Source organism: Epinephelus fuscoguttatus, linkage group LG11 (genome assembly GCF_011397635.1).
Source record: "Epinephelus fuscoguttatus linkage group LG11, E.fuscoguttatus.final_Chr_v1".
Classification (NCBI taxonomy): Eukaryota; Metazoa; Chordata; class Actinopteri; order Perciformes; family Serranidae; genus Epinephelus; species Epinephelus fuscoguttatus.
Genome location: NC_064762.1, coordinates 23,126,165 through 23,145,660, shown reverse-complemented (window position 1 = coordinate 23,145,660; position 19,496 = coordinate 23,126,165). Strand labels below are relative to the sequence as shown.

General features: G+C 41.4%; 1 protein-coding gene across 2 annotated transcripts in view; it reads right to left on the bottom strand.

The window, feature by feature from the left end:
- The window catches only part of LOC125896991 (interleukin-31 receptor subunit alpha-like), a 30,024-nt gene extending 14,207 nt beyond the window's left edge, over positions 1 to 15,817 (bottom strand). Inside the window, exons 1-5 of one of the 2 annotated variants that reach the window (XM_049590002.1) lie at positions 15,622 to 15,817; positions 12,384 to 12,458; positions 682 to 951; positions 313 to 442; positions 54 to 226 (exon numbers count right to left, since the gene is read on the bottom strand). In XM_049590002.1, coding sequence (XP_049445959.1) covers positions 54 to 226; positions 313 to 442; positions 682 to 951; positions 12,384 to 12,438 — 628 coding nt within the window. In that variant the 5' untranslated portion in view covers positions 12,439 to 12,458; positions 15,622 to 15,817. Of the gene's footprint in view, positions 1 to 53; positions 227 to 312; positions 443 to 681; positions 952 to 12,383; positions 12,459 to 12,872; positions 12,919 to 15,621 lie in introns of those variants that run through there. The other variant, XM_049590001.1, reaches the window with a different exon arrangement.
- Positions 15,818 to 19,496: the final 3,679 nt, after the last annotated feature.

Sequence of the window (19,496 nt, the reverse complement as noted above, 5' to 3'; positions counted from 1 at the left end):
AAAATGTTAAAACACAAAGATATCATTAAGAAATATATATTTTTGCTACTTACATATGTGCTCTGGGTTACGTATATAAGGGTCAGAGTCAGCTTGCCAAGCAGTAGTCTTAGCTCTCACAGTAATATTGAGCATCTCATATAGATTTATTGTATTTGAGCCTGGAGTAATGTCGACTGTGCATGTTGTTGTATATGAGCTGCAGAGCTCGCTCTGGGAAGAGCCACTGAAAGAAATACATGTATTACATAAATCAAAAAGATTCTTTCCTCCATTAGTTCTTAAACAAAAGAAAGAAAATTTGACACCCACCACAGCACAATGTATTCTATTTTCAATGAAGAATTAATCTGATGGTCCCATTTGCAGATGAACAGGTCTGGTGAACCTTCCAATTCCTGATTTCTGTTTTTCAAGAGACATGATATTTTGCCGGGTTTTGCTGTGAAAAAGAAAGTCAGAAATATCATATATCTCACGTTATTGCAGGCATCTATACAGCCATATAAGCATCAAAAATACTTCTTACAGGGGCGCCCAGTAGGTCAGTGGGTCAAGCAGGCAGCCCATGTACAAAGGCAATGTCCCTGCCATAGCAGCCCCCCTTCACACTTGAAAGTGTCCTGTCATTAAAGGCAAAAAGCCCAAAAAATAATCTTTAAAAGCCGAAAAACTTCTTACAGTACGTCCTGATGGTGGTGCCTCCAAGGACCTGCTGAGTAGCTGCACTGTGGCACTCCAGTGTAGCACTGTGGTGGGTGAAGTTCCTCAGAGACAGGACCGTGTGTGTAGAGTTGGTTGTGTTTGACAGGCTTTCTTTGATGTGTCTGTTGTTCAGTGTCCAGAAAATTTTGCCCTGGATACATGAAGTCTGGCAAACAATGTTGATGTCAGATCCCACTTCAAGGTACTGATCTTTAGGGAAAACGTCGCAGGCGTTCTCATGTTGGCCTTGAGAAAATAAAAATGTTGTTCAGCATTTCATAATGTAGATGAAATTCAAGTCTAGGAAATACAATAATTTGCTTTCTTGCCACGAGTTAGATGAGATGATTGATACCACTTTCTTATCTGTGTTGTAAACATGCAACCAAATCGCCATAAAAAATGCCAGCAATGTACGTTTCTGGAGACAATCGATACATTAAAGCAGATACGTCAACAGCTCTGTTGTTAAATTGTGGTTACGATTAAGAAAAGATCATGTTTTGGCTCAAAATACCCAGTTTGGTGGACAAAATCCCGGCAGCAAATGAAGCGATGTCTTGGTAAAAAGCAACATCTTTTTGTGGCACTATCCCTGCTGGAAAAACAGTGACAGGTCACTACAAAACTCCCACGTTTGGTGCCCAAAAAGCCGCTGGGAAAACAGCAGTGACTTGCTAAATTACAACCGCTTTTGTTCTTTGTTGGTCTCGAAGAGTGGTCTGCAGCTTTGTAGGCGTCTCGCTAACATGCCATCCACCATCCCCACCCCACCAAGTCTGCTCATGTACATGTAATCAAAACTATGTCACTTATAATCATTGATATGATGCATATAAAACATGAAAATTTTATGTCTTTGAGGTCTGCAGAAACGTACATGCCAACATTTTTTTCTGGTGACTGGGCTGAAATATACAGATGAAGCCAGCAGCTGGTTAGCTTACTTAGCATAGAGACTGGATACAGCTAACTTGGCTCTATCCACTGGGTACAAAATCCACAAAACCAACACCTCTGTCACTCACAAATTAACACATTGTACATTTTTGTCATTTATACACTTCAGTAATTCAACAATCTGAGGCTAGCTGTTTCCCCGTTTCCAGTTTTTATGCTAAGCTAAGCTAATGCTTGGCTAAAAAGCTAGTAGGCATATTTCCCAAAAGCTACATATAATACATTAGAAACTGTAACATCGGCATGTTATGTATCAAACATTTAAATTTTATGTATTTGTGGTCTGCAGAAACGTACATTGCCACCATTTTTCAGCCACTGGGCTGAAATGCAATTAGAGCCAGCAGTTGGTTAGCTTAGCCTAGCATAAAGACTGGAAACAGGGACACAGCTAACCTGGCTCTACCCACAAAAGAAAATCCATCTACTAGCACCTCTACCACTCAGAAACTGATATTTTATCTTTATTGTCATTTTTACACTTCAGCAATTCCACAGTTTGAGGCTAGCCCCAAATGTCGTAAGCCACAGAGAATACATTAGAAACAGTAACAGTAATTAATGGTGATGATTTACTGCTAACAAGACAAGTGCACTCTCCCCACTTTAACACACACACAGCCCACACAAGTCTTGTTGTGTCAGATTAAATCATGTAGCATAAAGCACGCCTGCATTCACTGTCCGACTAGAAAAGAACTAACCCTTCTGTGTGTTCACATGCAGCACCAATGGGGATGTTTGACAGTATTGTTACAGAAAATAAATAAGAGCTCCTTTTACAATTTAGCACTGATGTTTCAGTCACACAAGGAGAAACTACCATTCTTTATCTTCCACAAAAATCTCAGTAGGCCCAGAATCTAACATCAGCATCAGATGGAACACTGGTCTTTGTTGACTTGTTATGCAATCTGAATAACAAAGCATACCACATCATCATCCACTGCCCACTGTCACATTTATTCTCTAGACTGGAAATAAACATTCGTCACTGCGGTCTTCACCGGTGTTCAGCACAAGGAAAAACATCTCTCTCAATACTGTAGGTAATCTGAAGTCATTCTGGGTAATGTGGAAATCTGACAGGAAATGTATGATGTTTTGGTTGCATGCTCCTGACTGGCTCTGCAGAGTTTTCACTCTCATGAGCATGATTTAGTGAGTTGCTGAGGGTGGTAAGAGGTCTTTCCTCTGAACAGAATGAAATGTATCTTGTTTGAATATTAATAACTGACCTCATTAAGCAAATCGATGACTTGATCAATCCATGTTAAAGGTAGGCCTACACGAAGCAGAAATTTCCTAAAAGGCAATGTATTGGGTCAACTTTTATCCATCATCTACCTAATTCCCCTGGGCACATTCCTCTGTCACCATGGTGTTCATTTCCATTGCTGCGCAGATGACACACAGGTCTACATCTAGACTAAACCCTCCACTGGCCTTCCTCCCATCTCCCTCACCTCTTGCCTTGAGGACATTAGGAGTTGGATGAGCAGGGACTTTCTGAAACTCAGCAGAAGCAAAATTGAGGCCCTGCTCGCTGGTTCAAAAAGCATCCTGTTCCAAATCCAAAACACCCACACATCATCATTGATAACTTCCCTGTAGCCTTCTCCAGCCACATCAAGAGCCTTGGTGTCATTCTGGACAATACTCTTTCATTTAAAACCACACATAAAAAATATTACCAGAACTGCTTTCCTCCACCTCCGCCCATTACTGTCCCAGTCCATCAATGAGGGCAAGGTACTGAACCCCAAATTGCTCTCATTGCTGTGTGAGTGTGTGTGACTGTTTAAACTTGGTGGCACCTTGTATGGTAGCCTCTGCCTCCAGTGTGTGAATGTGTGTGTGAATGGGTGAATGTGACATGCAGTGCTTTGAGTGGTTGGAAGACTAGAAAGGCGCTATACAAGTGCATGTCCATTTACCATTACCTTACTATCAGAGCCATATGAGATACTGTCCAGCAGATACCACGACTTCATGTATCAGAATCAGTATCAGTATTGGATCTCTGCATTAATGGTTTGCTCGTTACCTTTTAGATTCTTTTTTTGTTTCTTTGTTTTATCACCCAGTGTCAGACAGGGAATAACTGGAATCCTCTGAATCACAATCCACAGCTCTGATTTGTTCACGGTAGCAGCAGAGGTGGAGCATTTTGTGGTGTTTGTCATTCTGTTTCCAAATTAAATGACACAACATCCTCTCTAGCATGCTTTCAGTTTATTTCATTTTTAGCTTTTAGACCAATCAGTTCACTTGTGACTGCATCTTTAGTTCCAGTATTCCCTTGCCATATTAGAAACTGATCCACGAACAATGAAGAGCCAAAACATGTCCATGTGTGCCAATTCTTTATCAAACAAGGAGTCAGTTGGTCACTAACCTCCATGACTCAACACTTCCTGTTGCTGCTTCACAAACGGTTGCAGGTGGAAAGCTTTCCAATTGAAGCAGCTACAGGAAGACTTTAGTTTGCATGAACACATTAGCAATGCAAGAGACGTTCTCATAGCACCAACAGCAAAGAAGAGCCCATTAGTCAACTATGAAACCGTCATCAGAACAGAAATACGGGCTCCAAGCAACATCCACTCGTTCAGTAGGAGAGTCAGAGCAGAGCAGGAAAATAAATATCTGAGGATCTTAGAGACCCAGAAGGTCATCTTAAAAACACTTTTGGTACGTGCGTGTTAGTACGTTTCCAGTTGCCATTTTTGTTTGCATTAGGAAACAGTGTCGTTAGTAGGAAAACAGGTTAAAAATCTTATTTGATCGTTCAACAGAAAGATAATGTATTTTTTAACCAGATGGTTAGAAGAGTCTTTGGGTGTGTTCACACTTGAAATTCATTTCATTTGGTTTGGACCAAAGGGAAACAATTAGACGCTGTTAACTTTTACGTCTGGTCCGGTTAATGTCCAGCAAACATGACGTGATATGGACCAACAATAAGGGGCATAGCAATAAATTCTGGGCCCTACGCCCACTGTTAAGTATCAGTTTGGGGAGGACCCAAAAGCAGAGCAGCGGGCAAGTTTGAGCTTAAACAAAAAGCGAGCTTTAATAAAGCTGATACAGAACAGGCAGGTAACAGAAAGTCCAAATGACAGAAGAACCAAAACTGAAATGGAAATGGGGATTGGCTCACAACAAGGCTTTGGTGGGGAACACTGGGGTGGAACAAACAGGTGTTAGGGGAAGACTCCGGGAACAGGGAAGGACTAACGAGACTGGCTGAATCCAAATGTCAACCCTCTGGACTTGCAGATGGAACCCTGGAGGACTTCAGTTGTACATTGTGTGACGACTTTACCGTCATCACGTAAAGTCCAAAAACAGAAAAGTTTTTGAATAAGGACAGGACTATAACTAATAAATTGGGTATTTATTTACACTGAAAGACCTTCTTTTGTTGTTTTTTTAGCCATTTTGTTTAGCCTATTGCACAGCCTGATAGAACGCAATAATAAAAAGCAATTTCAGTCCCTCTACAGCCTAGACGTCTACGAATCTGTATCACGATGTGGTTGAATATTATTTCTGGCATACACAATTCAAGTAGCATTTCAAAAGGCCTAACTATCAGTGAATTGCGGGTTATTAAATCAGTGAAATCTGCTGCCTAAGCGGATTCTCTGGAAGCCTGCAGGAAGTCCGCTTGAGGCCTCAGCACTCCCGGACTTCCCGTGAACGTGCTCGCAAAGTCAGCAAGTCTGCAGGTGTCTGAACATTTGGATTCAGCCACTGAAGGAAGACGTGTGCTAGAAACAAGAAAATGCACAAAGACAGGAAGTGAAGCCAGCTGTGACAAATGAGGAGAGAATCAACAAAATAAAAGAGGAAACAGATTAAACATGAATGGATAACAAGACAAGGAGGAACACTAACAGAAAACCCCAGAACGAAGTCCACAAGATAACAGAACATTAACAAAAACCCTGGATCATGACACATGCACAGTCTCTGTGGGCCCTTTCTCTCTTGATCCAGGGCTCTCAAGCACCTTTTGAATTCTGTTGGTTTGTTTGTTTTTGTCTTTCTTTCTTTTCTTTATGGAACCCGAGACATGACAGTGTATGTCGATACTTCAACAGTGTAAGCAGTCACTCACTCAGCTCTAGCTGTGTTTAGAGACAAATCCTAGTGCCAGGGTGGACTGAACCATTTTGCACGTTTAAGGCGTGAGAGGGACCTCAGACTGCTTCTACTGTTTGTTTGTTTTTTACAAAGTCCAGTCTTTCAACAAAGTTATTCAGCCAATTTTTATTTTGTTATGACACTAATTACTGCAGACAAAATCAAACTTTTCATCCCAGGCTTTCGTGAGCTCCCTTCCAATGGGGCCCTGAGTAATCAGTCCCACTTGTCCCCCCAATATAACGACCCTGCTGACAGCTGATTGTTTGATTGGACAGTTTTGGCGATCATCAGCGCATCGTCAGGACCCAGGAGGGAAAATCAAATTCTGACTGACAGCAGGTCATACACCACTTTCATGCTTCTAATATGTGTGTGTTTATGCTCTCTGGTGTCACAAAGAGCTCATGGAGAAATAAGTGATTATCAGCATTATTAATATTATAAGAATGCAAATCGACCACATGACTAACAGGTAGATCCAGGATGAAAATGAGGTGTCTAGTACAACAATATACTGGAATATTACTGTGCCATCGCTATGTCACACTTACTGGAAGTGTGACTGATCAGGAAAAATCCCCATTATCACATGCTGACATATCTGTTACCATAGTTATAAAATGCTTTACATAAATACTGAATATTGCTTATAGTAAGGCAAAGTCCCAACCAAGAGGTAGGTAGGTAGCTAGGTAGGTAGGTAGGTAGGTAGGTAGGTGGATACACAATACAGTGGTATTAAAATTGACATAAAATAAAATAAGTTAAAATAAGTGCATAAACAGAAATTAAAAATTAAATTGCCCATTACACAGTCCAGTCCAGTTGTGGCTAAGGTGATGTGTGTGTGAGTGTGTGTGTTAAACAGTCTAACTGCCGTGAGAACGAAGGATCTCTTGAAACGCTCTGTTCTGCAACGCAGTGAGATGAGTCGACTGCTGCAGTTAATGACGAGAGACAAATAATTTTGGTTCCCATTTGAATTATGTCATGAATTACACATATGATGTTTGTACAGTTAAAAGATCATTTTGTGAGTCAAGAGTCTCAAGGGCAGCATCATGGTACAGTGGCTAACATTGCTGCCTCACAGCAAGAAGGTTCCTGGTTCAAACCTGGTGTGGGTTTTGAACCCAGGTTGGGGGAGCCCTTCTGTGAGGAGTTTGCATGTTCTCCCCGTGTCAGTGTGGGTTTTCTGTGGGTACTCCGGCTTCCTCCCACGGTCCAAAGACATGCAGGTTATTCTGTGACTCTAATGGTGAATGGTTGTCTGTCTCTATGTGTCAGCCCTGTGATAGTCTGGTGACCTGTCCAGGGTGTACCCTGCCCCAAGCCCCGGGTCCCCCCCCCCCCCCCCCCCCGTGACCCTTGACAGGATAAGCAGTTACAGAAAGTGAATGAATGAATGAAGACAATCGGCGTTTTTAGTAAACTTGTTTAAGTATAAGACTGTCGAGGATATGGTGCATAATTTTCTCTCTCTGTTTCTCTCTTTAATAACTGTCTCTCTATGTTTCGTACCAAGATGTGCTCACACAAGCAAAGCTGCATTTCTCAACATGGCCAGACTTGTAGCGATTTTCTTTTTTCTCCTTTAATACTTTTCCCTCATCCTGGAAGAACAAAATGAAATGTGCCAAGGTAATGGCCTGTTGGTGTTGGTGACATATCCCCTGTGGGACGTTAGATGTCGTCCACTGAGCAGTTTCACACAAAACTAAATGCTACTCTGACAAACTGTGATGTGCTTTTTTTGACTTGCGAAACTGTCTTTAAAATTGACAAACATCATATGTGTAATTCATGGCACAACTCAGACAAGCTCTTGCAATTTACCACCACACTTTTTCTTATGAAACAAGATCCCTTGAGAGACAGCGGAAGGGGAGGAAACATCACATCTACAGACTGATCACAAGATCACTTCCTGAGCAGATCACAAACAGCAGATTGATTGATTGATTATAAGTTAAGCTCTTGAAATCACGCTTAAATCACATATCTACTGTCAAAAAATCCAACAGTTGGTGTGTTTGCTTTCACACCACCACCACAGTCCTCCAGGAAAAACACCACAACCTTCCATTTCAAACAGTCTCAGTCCTGCTGTGTGCTCCACGCTAGTTGCCAATCGATTGACAGCTTTCACACCAGCCCAAACCAACTGTACAAACCAGGCAAACACACCAGGGTTCGTTTTAACTGAACTGAGCAGGTAAGTGTGAAGGCACCCTTTGAAGACTGTGGAAATACCTTGAGAACAGCAGTAAGTGTGGACCTTGTGGGTAAGAACGGCTTCAACTGACGCATATCAGCTTGCTCTGGATGCCTTAGGGGTCAATACATCTCTGCTGGGATTACACAGCTACGACAGTGACGAACTGTCTGCTGACTAATTGTTTCAGTGGAAGAGCATCTTGTGTTTTATTTGTTTCAATGGAGTGTGAGCAGTCCGTGATCCACACCACTGTTCAGGATGCACTCCTGAAACATTCGTAGTGTTGCTCCACATCTGGTTTGCAGCATGTTTCTCTGCTACTACTGGTCCAGTCTGTGCATACACATATGTCCTGTGTGGGAATTTCCCATGCTTAAAGCTGTCCTTAAATAGATCAGGAACATCATGTGTCAAGACATGTGACAGGAACACAGATTTAAAAATGCTTTATATGACCACTGCAGGTTGCACTTTGTTTTTAGTATCTATCACATAGTGATGCAGCATTGGCCGGCATTTTGGAGTGGCAGCTTCATCTTTCTACCTCTGTTTGATTTGGGAAACAACTGAGAGCAAGCCAGTGAGGCTTCTGTTATCATTCAATATTCATTACTCAAATGTATGTGCAAATGTGGCTACCAGGAAACATTTTGATGTTGGCGGCAACAGGTGTGATAGAATTACATTCACAGCTCTCTACCACAGTATTATGTTTTATTTTACATTATATCATATTTCATTCCTATGTTTTAACTGTTGCACAACTTTACTTAGATTTTAGATGATCTTTTTTTACACATATTTGTATGAGAATTGTTGGAGGAACCCGTCAGATCTAAGAGATGCAAACAACTGCTTGGCTGAATTTGAAATTCAAACTACAGCTGCAGTAAACAACTACTGGTGTACTGTTGGTACTATTTAGACTAGCTTTATCACGATTAAGTTCATTCAAAACTAGTACCATCCCACTTACAGCTGTAGCTCTTTATTAACTCGGCTGTGCAGATGATTCATAAAACTTGTTGCTAAATGAACTGGTCTTCAAATGGTGTGCTCATCTTCGATCTGTGTGGTCTCTCTTAAGATGAGAATGACCTTTTGTTTGGGTCCCAGTGGTCAGTGCAGGACTCCCTAATATTTCACAAGGCTCTTTTGACGTTGTTTTACAAAATGTGTTTCAAATTAAGCGCTGTTTGAAAGTTAAAAAATGGCGGATAGAGAAAGGATTGGAAAGGAGAAAGGAGGACTGTAGTCAGTGGTGGAAGAAATATTCAGATCTTTGGCCTAATATGTAGCAATACAACAGTGTACAAATACTTTACTTACAATTAATCCATCACTGAGTACAGTCCTCTTTGGTATTTTCTACTGGCTATTTTTAACTTTCACAAAGCACTTAATTTAAAACACATTTTTTAAAACAAAGTCACAAGAGCCTTGTGAAATACTGGGGGGTCAGATGACTCTCCTGAGTGCTGAAAAGCAGCACAAAACCACACTAACCACTGGATCCAAATCAAAAGGTCATTCTCATCTGAAGAGAAACCACACAGATCAAAGATGAGCACACCATTTGAAAACCAGCTTACTTAAAGGTTTTATGCATCACCTGCACAGCCGAGTGAATAAAGAGCCTCAGTTGTAAGTGGGATGGTAGTGGTTTTGAATGAAAGTCATCCATCCATTTTCGTAACCGCTTATCCTCTTGAGGGTTGCCGGGGGGCTGGAGTCTATCCCAGCTGACATTGAGCGAGAGGCAGGGTACACCCTGGACAGGTCACCAGACTATCACAGGACTGACAGACAACCATTCACACATATGGCCAATTTAGAGTCACCAATTAACCTGCATGTCTTTGGACTGTGGGAGGAAGCCGGAGTAACCCACACTGACATGGGGAGAACATGCAAACTCCAGACAGAAGGGCTCCTTCCTGGGATTTTAACACAAAGCCACAAAACTCAAAGCCTGTGCCCCCCAGCTATGTGGAGTACTTCAGCATGTCTTCAATATGAGCCTGAGTCTCCAGAGGGTCCCCTTGCTGTGGAAGACATCCTGCCTCATTCCTGTGCCAAAGACGTCGCGTCCCAGTGGCTCCAAGGACTACAGACCCGTGGCATTGACCTCCCACATCATGAAGACCCTGGAGAGACTCATCTTGGAGCAGCTCCGGCCCATGGTCAAGCCACTTTTGGACCCCCTCCAGTTCGCCTATCAGCCCCGACTTGGAGTTGAGGACGCCATCATCTACCTGCTCAACCGTGTCTACATCCATTTGGATAAGCCGGCGAGCACTGTGAGGGTCATGTTTTTTGACTTCTCTAGTGCGTTCAACACCATACGTCCAGCTCTACTGGGTGACAAGCTGACAGCAATGCAGGTGGATGCCCCCCTGGTGTCCTGGATTGTAGACTACTTGACTGGCAGACCACAGTATGTGCGCTTGCAACGCTGTGTGTCAGACAGAGTGGTCAGCAATACTGGGGCCCCGCAGGGGACTGTCCTCTCTCCCTTCTTCTTCACCCTCTACACCACGGACTTCAGCTATTGCACTGAGACCTGCCATCTTCAGAAGTTTTCTGATGACTCTGCTATAGTTGGATGTATCAGCAAGGGTGATGAGGATGAGTGCAGTACTGTTGTGGATAACTTTGTCACATGGTGTGAGCAGAACCATCTGCAGCTCAACGTGGCAAAGACAAAGGAACTGGCGGTGGATCTGAGGAGGACCAAGACACCGGTGACCCCTGTTTCCATCCAGGGGGTCAGTGTGGACATTGTGGAGAGCTATAAGTACCTGGGGGTACACATTGACAATAAACTGGACTGGGTTAAGAACACTAATGCTCTCTACAGGAAGGGCCAGAGCCGTCTCTATTTTCTGAGGCGACTGAGGTCCTTCAACATCTGCCGGACTATGCTCAGGATTTTCTATGAGTCTGTGGTGGCCAGTGCTATCCTCTATGCTGTTGTGTGCTGGGGCAGCAGGCTGAGGGTGGCGGACGCCAACAGACTCAACAAACTGATCCGCAAGGCCAGTGACGTTGTGGGAATGGAGTGTGACTCTCTGATGGTGGTGTCAGAGAGGAGGATGCTGTCTAAGCTACGAACTATCTTGGACAATGTCTCACACCCACTCCACCATGTGCTGGTCAGGCACAGGAGTACTTTCAGTGGGAGACTCATACCACCAAGATGTACCACTGAGCGCCACAGGAAATCATTCCTGCCTGTGGCCATCAAACTGTACAACTCCTCCCTCTGAGTGGCCCTGAGACTTTTTCACACACTGCAATAATTTAATCTAACTTGTGCAATAACCCCATTCACCCTGACTGTATATATTTTGTTTGTGTAAATAATCTTCAGTTTACAATATATATATATGTATATATATATATATTTATTTAAGTTTATGTTTGTTAATAATTCCTGTTTATTTAACTCTATATTTGTTAATACTAATGTTTAAATTTCTTATATTTTCACGTATCTTTCCTCTCTTGCAAGGAGCAACTGTAACATAAACAATTTCCCCTCGGGGATCAATAAAGTATTTCTGATTCTGATTCTGATTCATTTACTGCTGGGTCACTCAGTTTATAACATATAATTCCTCTTTTATTTATGAATTATATTTTGTATTATTAATCTGAAACTGCAAAGTAACCAGTAACAAGGTGTTTAAATACATATAGTGGAATAAAAAGTATAATATTTTCCCTCAGAACTGTAGTGTAGTATACGTATAAAATAGCATAAAATAGAAATACTCAAGTAAAGTAGAAGTATCTCAAAATTGTACTTAAGTACAGTATCTGAGTAAATGTACTTCCACCACTGACTGCTTTATTTTTATATTTGGTAGAAGTTTTAAGACACCTAAAAGAATTAGTATTGTCTGATAGAGCCATACTTTTGTACTGTAATATAATAGCCTATTATAAATCGACACAAAAAACCAAGAACTTATATCTGTGGTTATTCCAAATAATATATTTCTAAATAAGAATTTCTACTTGGAAAGTAAAATAGTATAGATTTTAATGCAGCTGATTTAAACTGACAGTTTTCAGTCTTGAAATATGACTTTAATAATAGGATATTAGGAATATTATATTATTATTATTATTTCTCGTTAAATCCAATACATTTTCAAATACTGGTTCCTGTAACTCTTAATGACTTCAGTGAACATTATGCTGTGAAACCAAAACCAAACCAAAACAATCATTTCCTATAAATCCCACAAAAAGTGTCTTCCAGTCAGTCAGGTGATCTGCATGTTCATATCACGATTTAATTACCACAAGAAATATGAAATATGTAAGGCTGGCTTACCTTTACAGATGTAGGGACTCACAGCCAGGATTATAAGGACCAGAAAGGTATACATTTCTTTCGTCCCATTACCTTCTGGTGACACAAAAAGAGAAGTCGACTTTTAAAATAGATTTGGAGCTGCGAGATTTTCCGTTGCGCAATTTAAAATCCACAAAGTAAAAGTAGTCATGGCTCATTTATTGTGTGTGATAGCACCGACTGTAGTCTACACTGCAGCGCATTTTCCTTGTAACCCAGTATTTTAGCCATCATGTAACAGGAACTGAGGCAGAGTCTGAAATAAACGGGAGGTATTACCCAACTGCAAGCATCGCGCGCTAAGAGGAAGTGAAGTAACTTTTTCACAGCCTCTCGCACTTTGATATTTTCTGTCTGTTATAATCCCGGAGCAACGTGACAGAAACGTGTTGAGACAACAGTCCTGGTCCTCTGTAAATACTCTGCTGTGAGTCAGGGATGAATCACATCAAACTGACAACAACAAACCTAAGTGCCCGCGCGTATTTGGCTGCACCATACCCAGAGTCACCCTAAGGAGTCACAGAGGAGCAGCCTGTAAACACATCGACAGGAATATGAGACAGACACAGGCCTGAAGAGAAATTACATTAACCAAAACAACAGGCTGCTATGATATCTGATACCCCCCCAAGAGCTTATACACAGGAGAGATGCACCACTTAGCGACTCTATTAGATTAGTCTGCAGCAGTTCTGGTAATAACTCCATATTGTGCTTTCAGAAGTTTACATGAACTGACTCACAACTGAAGCATGAAATGCAATGCATGGCATGCAAAGCAGATACAAAGAGGAAGAGAGTATGAGCTAATTCATGCCACACGCTCACATGCCAAGGTCCCCTCCACCATGGAGTCACCATGGATTATAAAAAGAAGTGACAGGGGAGTATAAGCAGTGGTGTAGGGGAGACCGGGGGCAGTTGTAACATCTGAAATTGCACCAAAACGAAGCAAGACAGAACTAGGGATGTAACAATATTACGGTAAATTTCGGTTAATTTTTACATGGTAAGAATTACCGTTTACGTTTAAATTAATTGCATTATCGCGGTGGATTATCAGGATATGTAATAACAGCCTCATTCAAGTCTCGCGATGCAGGCGCTGCATGAATGCGTAGCATGTGTAAACACAAAGAATGAAAACATGGCAGAAGGTGGTGACAGCGGCACGCAGGACATTTCTCCCCCAACTAAATGCACAGAGTCTGAGGTCTGGGCGTGCTTTGGGTTTCTGAAGAATGCCGAGGGACAGCTGGTGGAGGACAACTATCCTGTGTGCAGAACATGCAGAAAGAAAGTTGCCGCAAAGGGTAGCAACACTACAAATGTGCTGGCTCATCTCCGTGACGTCATCCACAGCTTTACAGCCAGTGCAAGTTATGCTATGCAAACGTCAGTTATTGTGTGAGGGACTTCGGTTTTACTAAGATTGCCATAATGTGTAACTCTCGACACATACGAGACATTTGAGCCGTATCTGTCCTCCTACACGGCAACTAGGTTTTCCGTTTTTGTTTAAGACACTTAGGAGCTAACGTTAATACAAGCTGAGTAGCTAATAGCCGTATTAGCAGCTATGTTGCTAAGTGTTTCAAAACGAAACAGAGCTGAAAACACGGAGCGGAGCCGACAGAATATAAACCGACGTAACGTAACGCTAATTGAGATCAACTGTGATTGAATCACTGTGATTATGGTTATTGTATGGCGAGCTAGAATCAATATAGACGGCCAGTTATGCTTTCTCGACATAAGCTCAAGGAAACAACATAAAACGCTGCCGCGTTAACCTTTGACCGAGAGCCTTAATGGGGGCTCTCGGTTTTATAAAGTTAATTAAATTCACTGTTCATAGTCTTGACCTAACACACACACACGAGAACATACACTCCTTTTCTCATACAGGTAATCCTCTGACTCACATGCACACTTCTAATGTATGAATTATTCTGTGTCCTGATGACCATTGCCCTTAGGGTTTTTTTGGTCTCTCCTGCACATTTGTGATGTCTATTCTATATATTGTATGTTTTTTGTTCTACTCTTGCATTGTTTTGTTTAATATATATTTTTCCTCTTGTGCTATATAAACTGTTTACATATTTTGCTGACTGTTAAGATGCACCAGACAAATAAGCTTTGCTCCTGTAATGTGTTCACATATTTTGTTCATTTAAAATAAATGTTTCTGTTGCTGTGCCAATCCCGTGCCCCTTTAATGTGAAAGTTTCATTTTAATATAAGATTTTGGCTGTTAACATTTTGGTATGATAAGGAAGTTACAAGATTTAATGAAGTTATTTCAATATATCTATTTTTTGGACATTTTACAGCGCTTGAAAAAAGATCGCGATATTATCGTTTACCGTGATAATTTGGTCACTATAATCGAGATATCAAATTTTCCATATTGTTACATCCCTAGACAGAACCATGAAACTCCTTGTGCATGTGGTTTGTGATCAGCCAGGGCATATGAACAAATAAATGCATGAGTATTTTTATTTCGGTTACATACATCTGGAGAAATCTATATATTACATCATCATTTTACATTTTGAGGCTTTTAAAACTCAACAGAGAGCAACATATTTCACAAATCAGCACTGAAACTTGACTCCTAAAACTCAAACACATCTGTATTATATATTGGTACTCACTTTACATGTTTCATAAATAAACTGCCCTCTTAAATTATCATTTCCTTCTCTTAATTTCAATTTTTTTTTTAATACAGACAGGAAGGTTTTTGTTGCAAACTCAAAAAAGTCTGCAGAGAGGACATGTGATTTCGATGGGAGGGCCACAAAAGTATCACAGCAGCAGCAGCAGCAGCATACTTGTGGCTGGAAGATGATGCACAATTTAGTACGCACAGTGCAAATATCAGCATACAGTGCAGTGGCTGAGCATGACCAGCATTCAACATCACTGAGTAATGACGTCAGGGTGCAAGCAAATAACACAAATCAACACCAGCATGACCAGCAGCACTGTGTGAAGATGCATAGATAAACAGCAGCTCGGCCAAAGCATTGCGTGAAGGCACATAAATATGCACCAAAAACCACAGCAACAGCTTTGTTTAGGCCCTACACTGGCACAACCAGCTGACCACAGGCAAATAAATACACACAATCTAGAGAAACACCACTGTAATACACAGTGATGCGCAGCAGACATGAGATAAACATGAATATAGTCTACTCACCCTACAGTCAGTGCTCCTCTGCTCCTTGTTGATGCTAATGAAGCAGGAGATGCCATCAAGTTCTCACATACATGGCAGTGGAGGCCCGAAAGTTAAGGCAGGCTTAAATGCCACCATGACACTTGGCATTGTCTCTAAGGTCTTATGCAGGGTGGTGAGAAATCTTTCCATAGCCCATTTCCCCGGTGCTAGCGGTGGTGGTGGCGAGTATTTAAGTTTCCACCTGCTTGAAAACTTGCACTTTCCAATTTGTAGTTGCTGGGCAGGCAAAAACCTCAAATGGGTGGGCCCTGGTCTGACCCACCCTTAGCATAGAGCCTGTCTATGATTATCCCTCTCTGCCTGCCACAGGACAAACTGATGACTCATACTTGTTGCTGTGTTTCTGGGAACCATTATATGACTGATTAGGCTTCACTGTGGGATTAAATGTTCAGTGGACATAATGTTGTTTTAATTTTATCTTTACCCAGTGGAATTTATTATGGTCAGTGTTTTTATATGAAGGAATACTTTGCCCCTGCATGTGGGAGCAAATGTAACATTAGAGTTCTGGCATTTCAATCAGTATTGTGACTCTAACATAGATGCAGTTGGTTTTTAATCGGAATGTCCACAAAACGCCACATTGTTTAACGCCAAGGAGAACAAAGCATATGCATATGTTGGGTTTGGTAATGGTGATTTCGGAGCTATTTTCATCATATAATAAGGATCTAACACTTTAGTGTTATATTGTTATATTGTTAAGCCACTTGAACCCTCCAAGGGCCTGTAGTTCTTGAGGTTGCAAATCTCTACATGATAACATCATAACACGGCATCAAAACACAGGTTAATGGCACTGAGTAACGTTATCACTGCTATACTGTCTTGAAATGGGCATGGAATGCACTAAGGGCCATTTCACAGTTGACGCAAAGGCACACAGACTCGAACACATTGGGACGCATTGAGACGCACTGGCCGCCATGATGCGTGCTTGCTTCTCAAAATGTGTTGTCCATTTTTTTGATACGCGACGCAGCGACGCATGTAATACCATGCGTTGCCAGCGGGGATGATAATGCAAGCAACGTACTTGAAATGCACTCTAATAAAATAGCAGTACTAGCTAGCTACAGCAGTACTAGCTAGCCATACTAGCCAGCCAGAATGTGACTCTGCTACCCCCTATTGCGTGAGCGATGTATTGCATTTCAAGAGTTGCCTGCATCACTTGCGTTCAATATGTTGACTATCCCTAGGTGCACAGCCTAACGCATTGACGGATTGATGCTGACCGGAAGTCATTCATTCCAATGGAGGTGAAAATGACGGATAGTAACGGACTAGTGCGCAGCACGGCATCAGTTCTGTTGACCATCGGACCATGGAGTATTGGATTTTTCCGTTGACAACATGGAAGAAATGGAGCGTTACGGTGGGAAATAAATTGCAATCGCAGTTGTAAACAAACAATATCTCATTTATCTACGCAATAGAAAAATAAGCATAAGCTTTTTTTTCCACTATTAAAAGTGATTGTTGACCATAGGTTGATTTCTATGCAGTTGATAATTAATCAATATTTTCAAATTTTGCGCTCATTTCCATAGCCCATTTCGCACCTATATATCAGCTCTTCAATAATACACTACTCAACTCGTCTCAGTTCAGTTGGTACAGTGACAACATGAGAGATCTCCGCAGGAAGATATTGCTAGCTCTTCTGCTAGATGACTTCGCTAACAGCTCTCGCCGACAGCACGCTAGCTAGCTGCCCGCATCTGGCCAGGTCTGTCAATGACTGAACCTCGTGGTGTTGTTCTGGGGGTGGGGAATGTGATGGGGAAACGCTCCGTTAAAACAGGAAAAATAGGTTGTGCACCCGGCGTATGAAAGGAAGTGCATTGCTCACATTCCTTGCGTCGCTTGCTCGTGTTGCATGCGTCGACTATGAAACGGCCCTAAAACATGCTAGTGTATTATGTCATAGTTTTAATAAATGTAGGTAACTAATATTATGGTGATTTTAGTTATTCATATCAATAATAAATGTCATAGTGTCTCTTATGTGAGTTTAAAAACTGTGCTTGGACTTGCCAGTTCTGCCCTCACCATGCCCCCTAACTGTGACCGGACATCAACTGTCTCTGCTTGTGAAAACATTTGATGATACAAGTTACCGACATAAAACATTGTATCCAAACAGTTCAAGAGGTTTTTAAGCAACTAAATCGAAACCAAAAATTGTTACAGCTACCCCGGTCTCCCCTGTGGCTGGGGGAGAAACTTACTTCTATCCACTTAAAAGAAATTAGGATCTCCATCGGCTTATCTTCCTCCTGGGATTCACTCCCAGTCCTGGTTTACAGTCACCACTCCACCTGAGCAGGGTCTTCAAGCTACGTAGGAATTAAAGGAGGATGGTCTGTATGGACTGAGTGAATTACTGTACAAATTAAAACTGAAAAATAACACCAGTATTTGAATGTGGTATTTTGGACAGCATTTTGTTCTTTAAACCCTTGAAGTTGTAAAGACCTCATTTTTTCTTCAAGTGTAATGTAGGCTCCATTTTTAAGGTGGTGCACATATTAAGAAGAAGCCATTGTATTTTCCAGTATCCATGTGTGAATATTTTTTGTCAGCACAGTTTTGCTCAGCCCGGACGCACCAGTTCTCATCACTCATGTGGGACCGCAGTGGTTAAATCCATAGGGACCTGGCTTGGGAACCCAGGGGTCATGGGTTCAAGTCCCCATACGGAACAAATATAGAGCATCTCCTGGGCACTGCTAAGGTGGCCTTAAGCAAGGCACTGAACCCCCATCTACTCTGGGCGCCTGTCCAGGGGCAGCCCCCTCACTCTGACATCTCTCCAAAGTATGTATAGGGCCTGTTTGTGGATGTGTGTGTATTTCGGGCCTGTGTGTATATGACAACAGAGTGAAAAAAAAATGAATTACCCCTCTGGGATGAATAAAGGATATCTTCTTCTTCTTCTTCTTCTTCTTCTTCTTCTTTTTCTTCCTCTTCTAAGATTTGCTGGAGTCCCACAGCAGAGAGGGCGACTAATGATTCAAGAAGATAAAGGTTTGTGACAGGTGACTGCTCCACTGCAGTGTGTCAGCCCTGGATAGACAAAAGTTTTTTCTTTAAATCCTTGAAGTTGTGAAGAAGACCTTGTTTTTCTTCAAGTGTATACACTCTTTTTTAAGGTGGTGTACGTGTCAAGAAGAAATAAACTTTGCAATCCTCAGTATTCTGACCGCTTGCTTTTTTATTACTAGCATTTACTCGTACCTTTACTTTAAAAACTTAATTACATTCAAAGTGATAAAATTACTTTTGATATTTAAGTACAGCAAATATCAGAAACTTTAAGACTTTTACTCAAGTAATGTTCTAATAGGTGACTTTTACTTCTAGCTCTCCTGTTCTTCATCCACCTCTGTCATTCAGCAACCAATATGCCATATCTCAGGGGGTAGTGATACCCACGTTTAAAGGACACACAAAAATAAATATTCTCCCTATCAGCCACTGTCCTTCACCTCCAGTGGATCAAGTTAAAAAATAGTGTGACACTGACTTAAAACTTGAATTCAACATGAAAATTACCTTTGGAAGGGGTTTGTGTTTCTATAGCTCCACCTAATGGTGAATATAAAGGAGTGAAACAGACCAATTATTTAGAAGACAAAAATAATCATTCTAGTTTTCACTGAAAGTTCCGCTGAAAAAAGTAAGCCTGCTATTTGAATACCCAAATAGCCCGCACAATTAAAAATAAAAACACCTAGCATAAAGTTTTGAAACAAGTGCAACACTACATGTATATCGTGTAATATATTTCGGTTACGAAAATGCACAAAGAAAATAAAAAGATA